The sequence below is a fragment of the Scyliorhinus canicula genome, chromosome 19 (genome assembly GCF_902713615.1).
Source record: "Scyliorhinus canicula chromosome 19, sScyCan1.1, whole genome shotgun sequence".
In the NCBI taxonomy this organism is placed as follows: Eukaryota; Metazoa; Chordata; class Chondrichthyes; order Carcharhiniformes; family Scyliorhinidae; genus Scyliorhinus; species Scyliorhinus canicula.
Window position 1 is genome coordinate 50203492 of NC_052164.1, and position 17337 is coordinate 50220828.

Genomic DNA, 17337 nt, shown 5'->3' on the forward strand with positions numbered 1-17337 from the left:
ATCATCCACAGATCTAACGGAGATCATGGCAACTTCAAACGATTACAACGAGCTGCTGTTTGCTTGGAAAGGGTGGAGAGATGCATCAGGAAAGAAAATGAGGACCGACTACAAGAGATATGTGAAGTTAAGCAACAAGGCAGCGAAACTGAATGGTGAGGCCTATTGGGGTGGAAGGGGCCCTGGATTTTAGTCACACCAGCAGCCGATGTGCAAATTGACTTTCCGGAACACTGCAGAATCTATCTTCTCCCTATATCGTTCACCACAATCACCAAGAGCTCATACAGACTGTCTAATTTTTTTAATTAAAATAAATTTATTACACAATGCATAATATTAGTCCTAAATTTTGAATGTTAACACTCGGAGGGCAGGTACAGCACGGGGTTAGATACACCGTAAAGATCCTTCTACACTGCCCCCATCAAACACTCCCAGGACAGGTTGGATACACAGTGGGTGAGATCTAACGGCCACGCTGCGCCCGAAAAGCATCTCACCGTGGCGCAGTGTGGCCTATGACAGTTGAGAGACCCCATTCCCTGGATCTATCTGACTCGCAGCACCTCGCGAGATCCAATGCGATCTCGCGAATCGTTGCGATGTAAATCCCGCCCATTGTGAGCAGGATCACTTCTTGGCAAATCTGCATATTAGAGCGAGACAGCTAGTCTTACTCTAATATGTAGATTCCTGAGATACCTGAGGCTTTAGGATTCATCCTCTTTCACCTCGGAAGCCTCGGGTGTGTGCCATTTGGTACTCGTCTCCACAAACTGGGACCAGACAGAACGGCACTTGTGGGGGTCTCCCAGAGGATCAGAGGGTGGTGCCCTGGTGCCGCTAGTGCCACCTGGGTACCCTGCCAGTGTCAACCTGGCACCTTGGCAGTGCCAGTCTGGCATCCTGGAAGTGTTACCTGGGTGCCAGTTTGGTACTGCCAAGGTGGCAAGTTGGCATTTTGTGCGTGTGTGCAATTGGGCCGGGGTGCCCTGCATTGGTGTTGGGGAGGATACAAGGACAGTGCATTCGGGCTGGAAGGGGTCGGGGGTCGCTTTGGTGGGCCTCAGAGATCAGGACACCATTTTCCAATCACTCGTCACACTGGGGAGTTCCGGCGAGCGGATCTCCCCACTGTACAGAACAGGGCAATGTGCGGCCTCTGCCGTGTGTTCCCCGCTGAGGCCCATGCACAATGTGAGTCATGTTGAATAGCGAGCACCTGGAAACATGTGGCTAAACATGCTCACTATGGCACTTTGTTCCCAATTAGTCGAAACGCGCCCAGTGAATCCAACAATGTCTTTCAGAAGAATAATTTTTAATGTTTCTGTTTCTCGTACCAGTCATCCTCTGACCTCTGAATGTGACTGCTAAGTCCGGGGGTGGTTTAGCACAGTGGGCTAAATAGCTGGCTTGTAATACAGAACAAGGCAACAGCGCGGATTCAATTCCCGTATCGGCCTCCCCGAACAGGCGCCAGAATGTGGCGACTAGGGACTTTTCATAGTAACTTCATGAAGCCTACCTGTGACAATAAACAATTATTATTACTATTATTAGGACTTAACAAGGAGAGTTCCATATACCTAATGTATGTAGCAGTTTAATTTGATTTGACAAAGGTATAAGGCTCAGTATCCTAAACCCTATTACATGACCCATTCCATCTCATTCAATGTGCCTGTATTATTCTCCTAATCTGTCAAAGGATGAACAAGAATGTGTTCACATGGAATGACACACTTTCCATTTTATTTCCCTTTCTATTTCAGGTCACGCTGATACAGGAGCTTTCTGGAGGTCCCTTTATGAATCCAAAACATTTGAAGCAGATCTGGAGAATATTTACAACCAGCTCAAGCCCCTATACCTGAACCTACACGCTTACGTCAGGAGAGCACTGCACAAGAAATATGGAAACAAGTATGTTCACCTGAAGGGTCCAATCCCAGCCCACCTCTTGGGTAAGTATTTAGCCCTTATTTCAAGGGGGTTGGAGTATAAGAGTAGGGAAATCTTGCTGCAAATGCACAAGGTACTCGTGAGAACATATCTGGAGCACTGGGAGCACCTTTGGTCCCCTTAACTAGGGAAAGATATTATTTCATTCAAGGCAGTTCAGAGAGAGTTCAGTAGGATCATCCCCGATATGGAGGGATTGTCTTATGAAATTAAATGAAATGAAAATCGCTTATTGTCACAAGTAGGCTTCAAATGAAGTTACTGTGAAAAGCCCCTAGTCGCCACATTCCGGCACCGTTTCGGGAGGCTGGTACGGGAATTGAACCGTGCTGCTGGCCTGCCTAGGTCTGCTTTAAAAGCTAGCGATTTAGCCCTGTGCTAAACCAGCCCAGAGCAAAGGTTAAACAGATTGGGACTCTGCTCATTGGAATTTTGAAGAATGAGAGGTGATCTCATTGAAACATATAGGATTCTTAAGGGACTTGTCAGGGTAAATGCCGAGGGAATTTAGGGGCAGCACAGTAGCACAAGTGAATAGCACTGTGGCCTCACAGCGCCAGGGTCCCAGGTTCAATTCCCCGCTGGGTCATTGTCTGTGAGGAGTTTGCACATTCTTCCCGTGTGTGTGTGGGTTTTCTCCGGGTGCTCCGGTTTCCTCCCAGAGCCCAAAGACGTGCAGGTTAGGTGGATTGGCCATGCTAAATTGCCTTTAGTGACCAAAAAGGTTAGGAGGGGTTATTGGGTTACGGGGATAGGGTGCAAGTGAGGGCTTAAGTGGGTCAGTGCAGACCTGATGGGCCGAATAGCCTCCTCCTGCACTGTATGTTCTCTAAATTGTCTATGAATGTTTCCCCTCATGGGAGAGTCTAGGACCAAAGGGAATAGTCTCAGAATAAAGGGGTGCTAATTTTAGACTGAGGTGAGGAGGAATTTCTGCTCTGAGAAGATTGTGAGTCTTAGCTGAGGGGGCAGAGTCCTTGTGTATATTTAAGGCTGAGATAGATAGATTCTTGAACAGTAAGGGAATCAAAGGTTACGGGGAATAGGCAGGAAAGTGAACATGAGGAATGTATAAGGTGTAGTAAGGGGTCTGAACAGGGAACGCGTGGCAAAGGCTGCACATAGCACTGTTTTGTTTGGCGAGGGACTCCGCTTGCTGGAACTTTCCACATCCAAGATCGGCCAATGGTTAGATCCTCTCTTGTTAGAGATGGTATTTGCCTGGCACTTGTGTGGTACAAATGTTATTTGCCACTTGTTTGCCCAAGCCTGGATATCGTCCAGATTGTTCTGCGTTTGGACATGGACTTCATTTTCTGTGGAGTCGCGAATGGTGTTGAACATTGCTCAATCATCAGTACATTCCTGCCTACCCCCAGTAACCTATTACCCCCTTGTTTATCAAGAATCCGTCTTAAAATATTCAAGGACCCTGCTTCCACTGTCCTTTGAGGAAGAAAGTTCCAGAGACTCACAACCTTCTGGGAGAAAATAATTCTCCTCATCTCTGTCTTAAAGGAGCAACCTCTTAATTTTTGAACAGTGTATCCTGGTTTTGGATTCTCCAACAAGAAGAAACATCCTTTCCACATCCACCCTCAGGGTCTTAAAGGTTTCAATCTTACTCATCTAAACTCCAGTGGGTGTAACCCTAACCTCTCCAATTTTTCCTCATAAGACAACTCATCCAATCCTGGGATTAATCAAGTTAACTTTCTCTGAACTGCTTCTAACACATTTAAATATTTGCTTAAAAAGGAGATCAATACTGTCCACAATATTCCAGATGTGCTCTCACCAATACAACTGAAGTATAATCTCCATCAATTCCCCTCAGAATATATGATAATATTCCATTAATTTTCCTAATTACTTACCGAACCTGCACACTGCCTTTTCCTTTAGTGATTCATGCACAAGGACACCCAGATCCCTCTGCATCTCAGACCTCTGCAACCATTTAGATCACAAGCTTCTTTTTATTCTTCCTGCCGAAATCGACAATATCACATTTGTCCACATTACACTCATTTGCGAGATCTTTTCCCACTCACTTAACCTATCTGTGTCTCTTTGTAACCTCCTTATGTCCTCGTGCAATTTATTTTTCTCCCTATCTTTGTGTTGTCAGCGAATGTAGTAACCATTCCTTCAATTCCTTCTTCCAAGTCATTTATATAAATTGTAAAAAGTTGAGGCCACAGCACTGATCCCTGTGGCACAACATTAGTCACATCCTGTAATAGTTTTCTTACAAGTAAAACCACTAATGTAAGAAACGCAGTAAATCTGTGTGCGTCATGCTTCCAGAACCAGCAATATGGTAATGAAATCATCTGTTTTAGTGAAATTGGCAAGGGGGGGGGGGTAAATATTGGCCAAGACGCTGGGGAAAACTCCCATTTCTCTTCTTCTAAATACTGTAATACTTCAAATAATGTTTTTTTACGTCCACCTGAGAGGACAGACAGAATTTAATACATTTCCAGCATTTCCTCTTTTAATAAAGACTGCATTTGCTGCCGACTGCATGTGAAGTTCTATGCAGGGCTACCATCTCTATTGGGGACAGTGTGCAGCAGGGAGCATATGCGGTCATCCCTGGCCCTGGAATTGCAAATATTATTGTGCCAACAGTGTTTAATAAATCATCCCTAGGCCAGCATCTCCAACAGTGCAGCACAAATCAACCGGGATTTAGTACTCGAGTCTCCGGAGTGGACTTGCCACGACTGACTCAGAGGCAAGAGCATGATCAACTGAGTGAAGGAGAAGGGAACAAATATGTGAATGATTCTATGGCTGCAAATGTAGATGTTCTGAGTTAATACCATCATAAACATAAGTTTCAACAGATGTCAAAACAATGCACTAACAAGTTATCAAATAATGGTTAGCATTTGTACACTCTGCATCTGATTAACATTATTTTTCTTCTGTGCCAGGAAATATGTGGGCCCAATCATGGAACAATATCTACAAACTGGTCATGCCTTATCCCAGTGCCAGCCATGTTGATGCTACACCTCAAATGGTTGCTCAGGTTAGTCTCTGAGAGGATATTTCTCATGCCACCGAGCACTTCCGGCGCCCTTCCACTCTAACTATTCAATCCAAAACTAAACACTCCACCATGAGTGTGACGATGTGCATAAGCAATCATGTTAATAGTAATGTATACAATCTCCAACCAACTTGCGGCAGTAGAGAACAACCACTTGACACTGTTAACTCAGGGAGTCTGGAGATAGTCGTCATAGTGGATAGTCATATTTGTAGTAGCTCGTAGATAATTTGTTGTAGTAAGTAGTGTCATAATTTCCACTCATATATAATGAGATGCAGACAGGCAATGATTGACACACAGGATGACCAATGAACACACAACACAGAACAACCAATCACCAGACAGGACACCACTACTATTAAGCCCACAGGGCATTAAGACTCCCGCTCTCAGGACCCAGCTACTGAGACAGTCAGAATGCACAAGCTAGTGAGCACTATCACCATGCAGTGGATTAGTAGAGTGTCAACCCACAGCTGAACATGTACAGCAGTCCATAGTTAAATAAAACAGTGTTGGATCATCTTCTGTGTCAGACGTTTGTTTCTGACTTCCCTGCATCCAGTTGCAGTCAACGTCGAACCAACCTGCCTAACACTTCAAGTAGTTTTTGATATTTTTCTCATGTTTATCTAACCCACGTTATTGTTGAACAATGAACATTTAACGAGTCAAGAACGAGATGATCTTTAATGCATCCGGCCAAGAACCAGAAAGTAACAACAGGATCCAAAACTAAACCTGCACCATCAAATCCAAATCGAAACCTGCAGAGATCCCAATCTAAACCCGCACAGTGAGATCCCAATATAAACCCACACAATGAGATCCCAGTATAAACCCGCACAGTGAGATCCCAATATAAACCCGCACAGTGAGATCCCAATGTAAACCCACACAGTGAGATCCCAATGTAAACCCACACAGTGAGATCCCAATATAAACCCGCACAGTGAGATCCCAATGTAAACCCACACAGTGAGATCCCAATCTAAACCCACACAGTGAGATCCCAATATAAACCCACACAGTGAGATCCCAATATAAACCCGCACAGTGAGGTCCCAATATAAACCCGCACAGTGAGATCCCAATATAAACCCACACAGTGAGATCCCAATGTAAACCCACACAGTGAGATCCCAATGTAAACCCACACAGTGAGATCCCAATATAAACCCACACAGTGAGATCCCAATCTAAACCCACACAGTGAGATCCCAATGTAAACCCACACAGTGAGATCCCAGTATAAACCCGCACAGTGAGATCCCAATATAAACCCACACAGTGAGATCCCAATATAAACCCACACAGTGAGATCCCAATATAAACCCACACAGTGAGATCCCAATATAAACCCACACAGTGAGATCCCAATATAAACTCACACAGTGAGATCCCAATCTAAACCCACACAGTGAGATCCCAATATAAACCCACACAGTGAGATCCCAATATAAACCTGCACAGTGAGGTCCCAATATAAACCCGCACAGTGAGATCCCAATATAAACCCACACAGTGAGATCCCAATGTAAACCCACACAGTGAGATCCCAATGTAAACCCACACAGTGAGATCCCAATATAAACCCACACAGTGAGGTCCCAATATGAACCCACACAGTGAGATCCCAATGTAAACCCACACAGTGAGATCCCAATCTAAACCCACACCGTGAGATCCCAATATAAACCTGCACAGTGAGATCCCAATATAAACCCACACAGTGAGATCCCAATATAAACCCACACAGTGAGATCCCAATGTAAACCCACACAGTGAGATCCTAATCTAAACCCACACAGTGAGATCCCAATATAAACCCACACAGTGAGATCCCAATGTAAACCCACACAGTGAGATCCCAATATAAACCCACACAGTGAGATCCCAATATAAACCCACACAGTGAGATCCCAATATAAACCCACACAGTGAGATCCCAATATAAACCCACACAGTGAGATCCCAATGTAAACCCACACAGTGAGATCCCAATGTAAACCCACACAGTGAGATCCCAATATAAACCCACACAGTGAGGTCCCAATATAAACCCACACAGTGAGATCCCAATATAAACCCACACAGTGAGATCCCAATGTAAACCCACACAGTGAGATCCCAATATAAACCCACACAGTGAGATCCCAATATAAACCCACACAGTGAGATCCCAATATAAACCCGCACAGTGAGATCCCAATATAAACCCACACAGTGAGATCCCAATATAAACCCACACAGTGAGATCCCAATATAAACCCACACAGTGAGATCCCAATGTAAACCCACACAGTGAGATCCCAATATAAACCCACACAGTGAGATCCCAATATAAACCCACACAGTGAGATCCCAATGTAAACCCACACAGTGAGATCCCAATGTAAACCCACACAGTGAGATCCCAATGTAAACCCACACAGTGAGATCCCAATCTAAACCCACACAGTGGGATCCCAATGTAAACCCACACAGTGAGGTCCCAATGTAAACCCACACAGTGAGATCGCAATGTAAACCCACACAGTGAGATCCCAATCTAAACCCACACAGTGAGATCCCAGTATAAACCCACACAGTGAGATCCTAATATAAACCCACACAGTGAGATCCCAATGTAAACCCACACAGTGAGATCCCAATATAAACCCACACAGTGAGATCCCAATATAAACCCACACAGTGAGATCCCAATATAAACCCACACAGTGAGATCGCAATGTAAACCCACACAGTGAGATCCCAATGTAAACCCACACAGTGAGATCCCAATCTAAACCCACACAGTGAGATCCCAATATAAACCCACACAGTGAGATCCCAATATAAACCCACACAGTGAGATCCCAATCTAAACCACACAGTGAGATCCCAATATAAACCCACACAGTGAGATCCCAATATAAACCCACACAGTGAGATCCCAATATAAACTCGCACAGTGAGATCTCAATGTATCTATTACACAGTGATATCCCAATCTAACCACTAAACAGTGGGATCCTAATCTCACCACTTCACAGTGAGATCCCAATGTAACTGCTACACAGTGAGGTTACAATTTATCCATTACACATTGTGATCCTAATGAAACTACTGCACGGTGAGATCTCAATCTCACCACTTCACAATGAGATCCCAATCTAACCGTTTCTCTGTGAGAACCCAATCTAACCGCTGCACAGTGAGATCCCAGCTAACTGCTACAGATTGATATGCTAACCTAACTCCACGCTCAATCTAACTCTTGCTATGATATCCTAATCTGGCCCATTCATGCCCCTCACTTATACCTGTACTGTACTATTATAGCGTTCTTTACTACACCTCGTAATAGTTCACCCATTTGCTCCGTACATTCAAGAATCTTGTGTGTTGTGGTGCTGAGTAGAGAATGGACAGCAACAGGAGGAGGGCATGGAAAGGGTCTCACTGCTCCTATTTGGTTCAACTTATTCCACTGCATTTAATGCAATCTCTCTCCTAAACAGAATTGGACTCCGAGAAGGATGTTTAACGAATCGGACCATTTCTTCACATCACTCGGTCTCATCCCCATGCCCGATGAATTTTGGAAGAAGTCGATGCTTGAGAAGCCAAAAGGCCGTGAAGTTGTTTGCCATGCTTCCGCCTGGGACTTTTTCAACAGGAAAGACTTTAGGTTCGTGTCCAGGGCAGCAGGATATTGAGGAAAGGCATCAGAGACTCACAGCTTATGAGGTTCTTTTGAATGTACCATAAAAGTACCGCAGCCATTTTGTGTACAGTCAAGCCCCACAAACAGCAATGTGATAATGACCCGCTCATCTGTTTTACTGATGTTGCATCGAATCGTAGAATCCCTACAGTGCAGGAGGCCATTCGACCTATCGAGTCTGCATCAACCCTCTGAAAGAGCTCTCCAGCAAGGCACACTTTCCCGCCCTATCCCATAACCCCATAACCTAACCTGCACATCCCTGGACACTAAGGGGCAATTTTCTCATCGCCAAAGCACCTAACCTGCACATGTTTGGACTGTAGGAGCCTTTGGACCGTAGGAAACCCACGCAGACACAGAGAGAAAGTGCAAACTCCACACAGTCACCCAAAGCCGGGATTGAACCTGGTTCCCTGGCGCTGTAAGGCAGCAATGCTAAACACTGTGCCACCGTGCCACCCATGATGAATGAATATTGTCAAGGGCCACCAGGGAGAACTCTCTCGCTCTCTGAGTAGTGTTGTGGGATCTTTCTATGTCCCTCTGACAGAGAGGGTCTCAAGTCAATTGCTCATCTGAAAGATGCAGGTTGACCAACCATCCTGGGTTTAATGGGATCGCCCCATAATTTGTTTCACTGTCCCACTTCCTGTGCATGGGCTCCCCAGGGATGGCATGTGTCCTGGATTCCTTTGAACAGTGACTGGGGAGACATGTGTAGCCCAGAGCCGGGCACAAGATGCAGTCGGGCGAACACAGAGCTGGAATGGTGTGGCTCATAGTGAACACTCAAAAATTGTTCGGCAAGTAGGTTGGGGAGCGTGTCTGGAGTCTAGGATCCCGGAATGCCCGGAGAAGGTGGGGAGGAGATCCGGAACGTCTCAATGTGGGGGACTGGCAAACCCGACAGGAGCTGTATGGGAAAGCTGAGAGAGGAGATCAGCAAGTCTCCGGTCAGGACATGGTCTGTTCATTAAATGGGGAGCGGGAGGGAGGGTTATAAGAAGAGGGGCTTCAGCGTATGCCTGTCGTGAGAGGGGTGCACATGTGTGTTTGTGTGTTGGGGAGAAATGCAAAGCTTCGAGAGGGAGCAGTATACACAGCATCAACGAAGTGAAGAAAGCAGGATGTAAGTAAAGTATTTTATACACAGTGTCAAAAGGGCATAGCTTATTTTGGGCAACTCTTTCGGACCTCTTCAACCCATTAGGCGCTCTTTCCAAGGGCCGGGTGTGGACTTGATGGGCCGAATGGCCTCCTTCTGCACTGTAAATTCTATGATCCTATAATTCTAAACCCCCCCCCCACATCCCCCTTTGAAGTGTTCCGTACTGCACCCCCCCCCCCCCCCCCCCCCCCCACACCCCACCAAAAGGTTGGTGAAGCCAGAAAGATGGTGCATCCGACAGTGCAGCCCCTCAGGGCCACTCTGGTTTCTGTGCTCAAGTCTCTGGAGTGCGTTTTGAACCCCTGACCTCCTGGCCAGAGGGTTCTGATCGGAGAGAAAGGGGCAAATAATGAGAAAGGTTTTGTTTTGCGGAAAGTCTAAGGATCTTCTCAGTGGGCGAGAGCAGGTTTAAGGGACGACTGGCTGAAATTAGCAGCTGTTTTATTACATTGTCCAGGGGAGGGTTATCTCCACAGATCTGACAGTAACTGCTTGTGAAAAATACATCAAAAAATGCACACCCAGAAACAATGGGGGAAGTCAAATTTGTAAAGACGTGGATGAAGATAGCACAGGCCTGATGGTTCAGATTGCTGCCTTTTGCTATAACACTCCTCAGGGCAGAAGGGTGGCGCAGCGCAAGGGACCCGGGTTCAATTCCAGCCTTGGTGACTGTCTGTGTGGAGTTTGCATGTTCTGCCCGTGTCAGCGTGCACCTCCCCACCAGACCCTCCATTTTGCACTCGAAAGCAGCAATGGAATTGCTAGCAGAAAATCCCCTTGTTTTGATCCCTTTCTCAAAGCTGTGTGTTTCACTGGCCAAATTGGGGTCCACCATGCCATGTAAGCACAGAGCGATTGATTGTGCCATGTTCATTGGCTACTGGCTGATGACTGGTTTATAAAAATCAGCTCAGCATTTGGCCTGGCAGCTGCTTGAGTGTGTTACTCCAAAATGTGGTTTTTTTTTTTCGTTCGTGGGATGTGCGCATCACAGGCTATACCAGCATTTATTGCACATCCCTAATTGCCCTTGAAGATGCAGCTAAGAGTCAACCAGATTGCTGTGGGTCTGGAGTCACATGTGGCCAGACCAGGTAAGGATGGCAGATTTCCTTCCCTCCAGGGGAGTAGTGAACCAGATGGGATTTCACGACAATTGACTCATGGTGATCATAAGACCATAAGACCATAAGACATAGGAGTGGAAGTAAGGCCATTCGGCCCATCGAGTCCACTCCACCATTCAATCATGGCTGATGGGCATTTCAACTCCAACTACCAGCATTCTCCCCGTAGCCCTTAATTCCTCGCGACATCAAGAATTTATCTATCTCTGCCTTGAAGCCATTTGGCGTCCCGGCCTCCACTGCACTCCGCGGCAATGAATTCCACAGGCCCACCACTCTCTGGCTGAAGAAATGTCTCCGCATTTCTGTTCTGAATTTACCCCCTCTAATTCTAAGGCTGTGCCCACGGGTCCTCGTCTCCTCGCCTAACGGAAACAGTTTCTTTGCGTCCACCCTTTCTAAGCCATGTATTATCTTGTAAGTTTCTATTAGATCTCCCTTTAACCTTCTAAACTCCAATGAATACAATCCCAGGATCCTCAGCCGTTCATCATATGTTAGACCCGCCATTCCAGGGATCATCCGTGTGAATCTCCGCTGGACACGCTCCAGTGCCAGTATGTCCTTCCTGAGATGTGGGGCCCAAAACTGGACACAGAACTCCAAATGCGGCCTAACCAGAGCCTTATAAAGGCTCAGTAGCACATCGCTGCTTTTATATTCCAACCCTCTTGAGATAAATGACAACATTGCATTCGCTTTCTTAATCACAGATTCAACCTGCATGTTTACCTTTAGGGAATCCTCGACTAGCACTCCCAGATCCCTTTGTACTTTGGCATTATGAATTTTCTCACCGTTTAGAAAGTAGTCTATGCTTGGATTCTTTTTTCCAAAGTGCAAGACCTCACATTTTCTCACGTTGAATTGCATCAGCCATTTCCTGCACCACTCTCCCAAACTGTCTAGATCCTTCTGCAGCCTCCCCACTTCCTCAGCACTACCTGCCTGACCACCTAACTTCGTATCATCGGCAAACTTTGCTAGAATGCCCCCAGTCCCTTCATCCAGATCATTAATATATATGGTGAACAGCTGCGGCCCCAACACTGAACCCTGTGGGACACCGCTGGTCACCGGCTGCCATTCCGAAAAAGAACCTTTTATCCCAACTCTCTGCCTTCTGTCAGACAGCCAATCCTCAACCCATGCCAGTAGCTCACCTCGAACACCATGGGCCCTCACCTTACTCAGCAGCCTCCTGTGTGGCACCTTATCAAAGGCCTTTTGGAAATCCATATAGACCACATCCACTGGGTTTCCCTGGTCTAACCTACTTGTCACCTCCTCAAAGAATTCTAACAGGTTCGTCAGGCACGACCTCCCCTTACTAAATCCATGTTGACTTGTTCTAATCCGACCCTGCTCTTCCAAGAATTTAGAAATCTCATCCTTAAATCATTAGACTTTTAATTCTAGATTTTTATTGAATTTAAATTTCACCATCTGCAGTGGCGAGATTCGAACCCGGGTCCCCAAATCATTACTCCGGGTCTCTGGTATACTTGGAGGGGAACTTGGAGGTGGTGGTGTTCCCAGGTACCTGTGCTTTTGTCCTTCTGGGAGGTAGTGGTCGCAGGTTTGGCAGGTGCTGTCAAAGGAGTCTTGCTGAGTTGCTGCTGTGTATACTGTGGATGATACACACTGATGCCACTGTGCATTAGTCGTGGAGGGAGTGCATGTGGACATGGTCGCAGAGATGTCAATCAAGTGAGCAGCTTTGTCCTGGACAGTGTCCAGTTTGTCGAGTGTTGTTGGAGCTGCACTCATCCAGCCAAGTGGAGAGTATTCCAAAACACTGTTACCATTTTTTGTTCTTTTGTCAGGATTAAGCAGTGCACGGTAGTGAACATGGAAGACCTGGTAACAGCTCATCATGAAATGGGTCACGTCCAGTATTTCCTTCAGTACAAAGACCTACACATCACATTCAGAGACGGCGCTAACCCTGGTTTCCACGAGGCCATCGGAGATGTTATGGCTCTGTCAGTAGCCACTCCCAAACATCTCCATACCATCGGACTCCTCAACAAGGTGGAAGATAACAAAGGTAATTGTAGGCTCTTACTGTCGAACGTTTTTGAGGTCAAATGGGCAAGATTATTAGCCATCACCCAGAAGGTGTGCACATGCAGATCTGAGTAAATTCCAGAGGCTGGTGGCTTGAATTCAGAAAGCAGGAATTTTTTCAGATGGTGGGGTTTCCTGCAGCACCCCGCAACCCCCCCCCCCCCCCCCCCCACACACACACACACACACCACAAAAAGGTTACCGCTGCCCTGCACCAATTACCAATTATCATTTGGCAAGGTGTTAATTGGCTAAGGACGAGACCTATGCCCCCATTTCAGGCAGCTGCTGACCAGTTCAATGGCTGTCGCCCCAGCAGGTAATTCGAGTGGTGGCCACTGCTGGGACTACAAGCTGTCCCCAGAGAAGAACCAATGGAGGCAGGATCGTAACCCTCCATAACATCCCCCCCCCCCCCCCTCAAAGTCTCTGAAACTTAGTGCCAACCTACTTACCCCCTGGACTTACCGTTAAATTGCATCCAGGGAACTAATATGAAAAATGAAAATGAAAATCGCTTATTGGCACGAGTAGGCTTCAATGAAGTTACTGTGAAAAGCCCCTAGTCGCCACATTCCGGCACCTGTCCGGGGAGGCTGGTACGGGAATTGAACCATGCTGCTGGCCTGCTTGGTCTGTTTTAAAAGCCAGCGATTTAGCCCAGTGAGCTAATCCAGCTGAGCCTGTCGACCTTCTAAACCCTAAGGATATACAAAGTGCTTGACAGCCAGTGAAGTTCTTTTGAAATGTAGCCACTGTTACAGTGTAGGAAACACAGCAACCAATTTTTCCACAGCAAACTCACAGCAGCAATGTCACAATGGCAAGTTCATTTGTGTTAGTGATGCTGATTGAGAAATAAACAGGGAATGTTCCAATGCTCTACTTTGAATAGCGTCATGGATCTTCAGTGTTTGACAGCATAGAGATTGGAACAGGAGTATGCCATTTAGCTTCTCGGTCTAATCAAGGCTTTGCAGCTGAAGCTTGACCTCTACCCCCTTGTATTCTAACACCAACACATGAAATAGGCTTTCGGATGCAACAGTGAAGGAAACAAACCTCAGGAATCAGTTAAGAAGCAAAGAGATGGAGGAGTTGTAGTATTGTTCTGGGCGAATAAATTAAGATGGGCCAAATTGCCTCACTCATTTGCATCAGATTATGCTGCGTCTCCACTCACTCTGATAACAGCAGTCTGCTGACATTGGAGCCCAGAAGGGGAATTATTCATGAGGATAATTGATTAAATATAATTTCTGGACCTTTCTCCTATCTAGAGAGTGATATCAATTACCTAATGAGCATCGCTTTGGACAAGATTGCTTTCCTTCCATTCAGCTACCTGATGGATCAATGGCGTTGGAAGGTGTTTGATGGGCGGATTCCAGAAGATGCTTACAACCAGGAGTGGTGGAACCTCAGGTATAAATCCGGAGACAGTCAGAAATAAAATGGCAGCAGAGAGTAATTCAGAGAATCAAAAATAGTTGGAGAAAAGAATATTATCCCCTTGGGACAGAAAGAAAATTATTGCTCTTCCTTTCGGTAAAAGAGATTGCGAGTATGTGAAAAAAAAAAGAAAATTGCTTATTGTCAAAAGCCCCTAGTCGCCACATTCCGGCACCTGTCCGGGGAGGCTGGTACGGGAATCGAACCGTGCTGCTGGCCTGCTTGGTCTGCTTTAAAAGCTACCGATTTAGCTGAGTGAGCTAAACCAGCCCCTTTTGTAGGTTATAAAGATAGAGAGAGGGGGAGAGGGAGAGAGAGACTGATGTAAGATAACAGAGAGAGAGAGAAAGAAGGAGGGAGAAAGAAGGGAGGGAGAGAAAGAGAGAGGGACTGCAAGTCAGGTAACAGAGTGACACCAGGTAAGAGTGGGAAGGACGGACTGAAAAAGAAAGACAGCTACATAAAGTTAGATTATTCTAATGTGAAATTCATATAATTTCAGGCCATTCGATCAAAGTCTCTGCAGAAGTTACTGCTCCGCTTGAATCTCCACTCTTCTTTCCTCATCTAACTTTATCAACATAATCCTGTATTCCCTCGCCTGCATATGCTTATCAAATGTCCAATAAATGCATCTATGCCATTCACCTCAACAATTCCCTGTGGGATTGTATTCACATTCTCGCTACTTTCGGAGATAAAGACGTTTCTTCCTAATTCCCAATTGATTTCATGAAGATGTGTCGGGTAGGTGAATTGGCCAAGCTAAATTGCCCCTTAATGGGAAAAGAAAAATATTTGGGTCCTCCAAATTTATTTTTAAAAAGGTTTCATGAAGAATATCCTATTATTGATGGGCTCCAGCTTTTCTCTTCCCTGCAAATGAGGGCACTTGCTCTGTGTCTACACGACAAAAATATATTTGTGTAATTTATAATCTGTTACATTAACCTTGTTAAGAGAGCAGACGTCTAGCCAATTAATTTGTTCTTGGAACTGTGGTGGGAAAAAGGAAAACTCAGAAACAATAAGTCATGGATATGAGCAAGTTCATTTGTTTCTTACTCTGCATAGGACACGTTCCTCTAACCACAGGAGAGAGAGGAAGGCACGCCGAGCGCCGCAACCTTCAGTCTTTATACATTCAAAAGATAAGCAGGTTAAACACATGCATTCATGTAGACAATGGCTGGCTTTCTCTTCCTACTAGTATTTCTCCATTCCACATAAGGAGTTGTTTTTCTCCTGGCTTTACTATCTCGTCCTTCAGACAGCTGGCATATCAGTTTTGCAGTTTCTCTCTCTAACCTTGCACACACACACACACAAACGCCTGCAGCTTTAGTTAATCACACTATTAAGCAGTTATTCAATATTAAGTGTTAAAATTGTCCATTACAATTCCCTCCTTTTTGTCATCCTAATGACAACATCTATCAAAATTTTAATCGCAGCCAGTCACCTAAGCAGTATCTACATTCCCTTATTGTTAAACAAATGTTTGCTCAAAGAACATACATCAGTTATTATCGTACTCCTGTAGATTTTTCAATAATACCATCATTAATCTTTGGTACATAAAATGGGAAACAGGTTGTCATTATAACTATATGATACAGAAGATTAGTCTATTGACAGTTCATTCTCGAATGGAGGTATCCACTGGTTTGCCTCCTCTAAGTCAACTTGTTCCCTTGCTGCTGTTGGGTCAGGTAGTTTCAACATCCGGTAACTGCGGGACAGGTTTGCTATAGCTGCTTTCTGTAGGCATTGGTAGATGCATGGTCCTATACACAACAAAAACATGAACACGATTATGATTGGTATTATCACATGTATTATCCAGTACCCCCAGCCTCCCCATAACCTGGTGAACCATGCAAACCAGGAGTCATCGGCTGCTGGGGGCACTCGAATAGCCTCTCGCATGTGCTTAATGATATTGGTTATGTTCTCATGCTCATCAAATATGTAAAAACAGCAGGACATGTTAAGCAATTTGCAGACACCCCCTCTTTCTGCTAACAGGATGTCCAGGGCCAGCCTGTGTTGGATCACGGTGGTCCTAATTATTGTCATCTCTCCATCTACCATAGTCAGGGCTGCTTCAGTCTCGTTGGCCAGCTTCAGAACTGACCACGCCAACCCATTGATCTTGTTGAGGGCTGCTGCTGTGCCTCCACCGAGGAACAGTGACCATCCTATACTGGCGCCCGGATCAGTCCAAGGGTCAGCCAGTTTGTAGCCTTGGAAGTGCCGAGGGACTCCTTGTGAACTCCTCCGCTGACGTTGATGATGATGATCAGGCTGGTTTTCAGGGAATGAGGATACAGTAGTTCCGGTGGTCACAACTGCAGGGTGACAGCCCCCTGTCCATTTGAATTGGGATGGCAAGAGGTGGAACGCTTTTCTGCCACATGCCCACATGAGTCCTGACTGTGAGGTCAACCGGTCAAATGGGCACGAAAAAGCATGCACGGTGCCATTAGGCCACTTGGAAGTGCAATTCAGGGACCTTGTAACACCTACATGTATTCTGGTAGCACAGCTGGCTCGCCCCAACTCAGGGCCTCTTTGATGGGTTGAACACACACATGTTTCTGCATGATAGAGGGGTACTTCAAAGGCCATTCGACTGGCTACAGGATGAGCGTCTAAGCATGTGGCATTGGGGTGTGGGGTGTGGGACTACAGTCTTATTTTTCCTGATCAGCTGTCCAGCGTGAGCATACCATGAGCATGCTTCGGGGAAGGGTGCAATTGCCATCC

At 45.8% G+C, this 17337-nt stretch overlaps 1 protein-coding gene across 1 annotated transcript in view; it reads left to right on the plus strand.

The window, feature by feature from the left end:
- Positions 1 to 17337, plus strand: part of ace (angiotensin I converting enzyme (peptidyl-dipeptidase A) 1) — a 223005-nt gene that overhangs the window by 186101 nt on the left and 19567 nt on the right. The window contains exons 16-21 of the mRNA XM_038778735.1: positions 12 to 155; positions 1779 to 1970; positions 4914 to 5011; positions 8539 to 8708; positions 12872 to 13095; positions 14397 to 14541. Coding sequence (XP_038634663.1) covers positions 12 to 155; positions 1779 to 1970; positions 4914 to 5011; positions 8539 to 8708; positions 12872 to 13095; positions 14397 to 14541 — 973 coding nt within the window. The remainder of the gene's footprint in view (positions 1 to 11; positions 156 to 1778; positions 1971 to 4913; positions 5012 to 8538; positions 8709 to 12871; positions 13096 to 14396; positions 14542 to 17337) is intronic.